The following is a 2,311-nucleotide window of genomic DNA, read 5'->3' as shown; positions in this document are numbered from 1 at the left end:
AGGGACTGTTGTTTGAGGAACAAATTAAGTGCAATGGGTATTGAGATACAGAATAAGAATCATTTTTCATTGTACATAGCTCCAACATATTGGGTCAATATTATTAAGTTACAAACTTTATATCTATATGGATGATAGCACAGGGTTAAGACATCTGCCTTGCATGTGACTGACCCCCTGTATATGACCACCAAGCATAACCTTGAATAATTCTTGGTCACTAATAGGTATGTCCTAAAGCAACAAAAGAGAAAATTTTATCTCTGAAAGCCAGAACTTTATATTCTGGGCATAAGATTGAGGAAAAGAATGACTCTAATCTGTTCAATGACAGAATAATTACCTCCATAGATAAAATTTTCAAATATTTATAGTACTTGAATATCCTTTACCCCAACACAACCATTTAAAATAGTTTCTTCAAATCAAGGCAGGAAGAAAGAAAATGAGAAAGAGAAGTAATGGGGAAACTGGGGTCAGAGCTTCTGTTATATTGATGATGTGGTAGATTGGTAGCTACAAATCCAAAGCACTGGCTCAACATAAAAAATATCCAAGTTGCAACTACCAACCTTTGTAATGTGCTTGTCAGATAACAGGCAGAAAATAAAGACCAACTTGTAGTCCAGGATTAGTGAATCTGCATAAACATTGCATCATTGGGACTTTATCCTAACTATCAGCTTTTTTAAGCCCTGTTTCATGTCCTTGTTTCTCAGGCTATAAATAAATGGATTGAGCATTGGAGAAAATATGGTGTAGAAAAGTGTTCCTATCCTATCTTTGTTAGTATAGGTGGCCAGAGGCTGAAAATAGACATAGCTAGTGCTTCCATAGAGCAGAATTACCGCAGTGAGATGGGAACCACAGGTAGAGAAAGCCTTATACTTTCCAGCTGCTGAAGGGATCTTCAGAACAGTGATTAAAATTCTCAAATATGAAACTATGATGCACATAAAGGGAATCATTATAACTGTCAAGCCTTCTGTTTTGATCACAACTTCATTGACAAATGTAGACGAGCAGGACAGCTTGAGCATTGGGTTGACATCACAGAAGAAGTGATAGATGATGTTGGAGGCACAGAAGGTGAGTCTATTGACTAAGTAAACATGGAGAAGTGAGTGAAGACATGGGATTATGAAGGAGATTGCCAGTAGACGTGCACAGGATTTAAAGCTCATGATAGTAATGTAATGAAAGGGATTACATATGGCTACATAACGATCAATGGCCATAGCGCCTAGGAGATAGCTGTCTATATTACCAAAGGCTAAGAAGAAATACATCTGGATCAGACATTCATTATAGAGGATGGTCTTTGACTCTGATAAGAAGTTTATCAACATTTTAGGAATAATAACTGTAGTGTAGCAAATATCAATGAAAGAAAGTATGCTTAGAAAGAAGTACATGGGGTTGTGTAGGTGACTATTTGAATAGATGGCCAGGATAATGACCAAATTTCCCATTAGTGTGATCAGGTAGATGGTAAGAAATAAGATAAAAAGAGGTTTTTGGTCCTCAGGTCTAGAGGAGAGTCCCACTAAGATGAATTCAGAAGGTCTTGTTAGGTTATTCATCTCATGGTCTTGGCTTAGCTTAAAAATAAATAAAAAGAATTAATAGACCCTCATATCACTTGAAACATACATTTATTGAAGGATATTTAAGTATTATTATTATTATTTTTATATTTAAGTATTATTACCCAAGTATCTTTAGGCATTATTCCTAAGCATTAATATCTTTGATTAATGTAGAAATTTTAGGGTGAAACATACCTTTCTATATCATCTTTATTTCTGAATTGCTTAGAGACAATGGGCAAAGGATGATAGATTGTACGAAGGTCATAGAAAGATGTGAGGCAAAGTGAGACTTACCTTTTCTATAATTTTAATTCTTTTAAGTAATCCTTATCATTCCTGACTCAAGGTAACAAAACTTGAGCACAGAATGGATTGTCTTCAAGTGTATTCACAGATAAACTTGCCTAGATAATTTTAAACTTTGGAATTATCTAACACTGGAGTTTACAATTATATCCCCTATCATATTTTTGAGATTTTACACTGAATTCTGTCATAATCATACCACTTTATCTTTTCCAGCATAAAAAATAAATCAACCCCAATGAGATTCCTTTTGAGAAAGTAAAGAGAGACATGTGCCCGGTGCACATGGATAGAACACTTGTCTATTTTAAAACTCATTCTATCTTTGGTTCCCAATTTGTGGGATTGATAATTGTGTGCATATGTGTGCAAACATCTAATGATCGTGGTTCCTTTACAAATTCTAAAACAAG

At 34.7% G+C, this 2,311-nt stretch overlaps 1 protein-coding gene across 1 annotated transcript; it reads right to left on the bottom strand.

Moving 5' to 3' along the window:
* Nucleotides 1–656: 656 nt before the first annotated feature.
* Nucleotides 657–1,583, bottom strand: LOC126009656 (olfactory receptor 1L1-like). The gene has a single exon (XM_049774208.1). The coding sequence runs from the start codon at nt 1,581–1,583 to the stop codon at nt 657–659; it is 927 nt and encodes a 308-aa protein (XP_049630165.1).
* Nucleotides 1,584–2,311: the final 728 nt, after the last annotated feature.

Source organism: Suncus etruscus, chromosome 5, assembly GCF_024139225.1.
Source record: "Suncus etruscus isolate mSunEtr1 chromosome 5, mSunEtr1.pri.cur, whole genome shotgun sequence".
In the NCBI taxonomy this organism is placed as follows: Eukaryota; Metazoa; Chordata; class Mammalia; order Eulipotyphla; family Soricidae; genus Suncus; species Suncus etruscus.
Note: the sequence above shows the minus strand (reverse complement) of the source record. Positions and strands in the feature narration are given on the sequence as shown.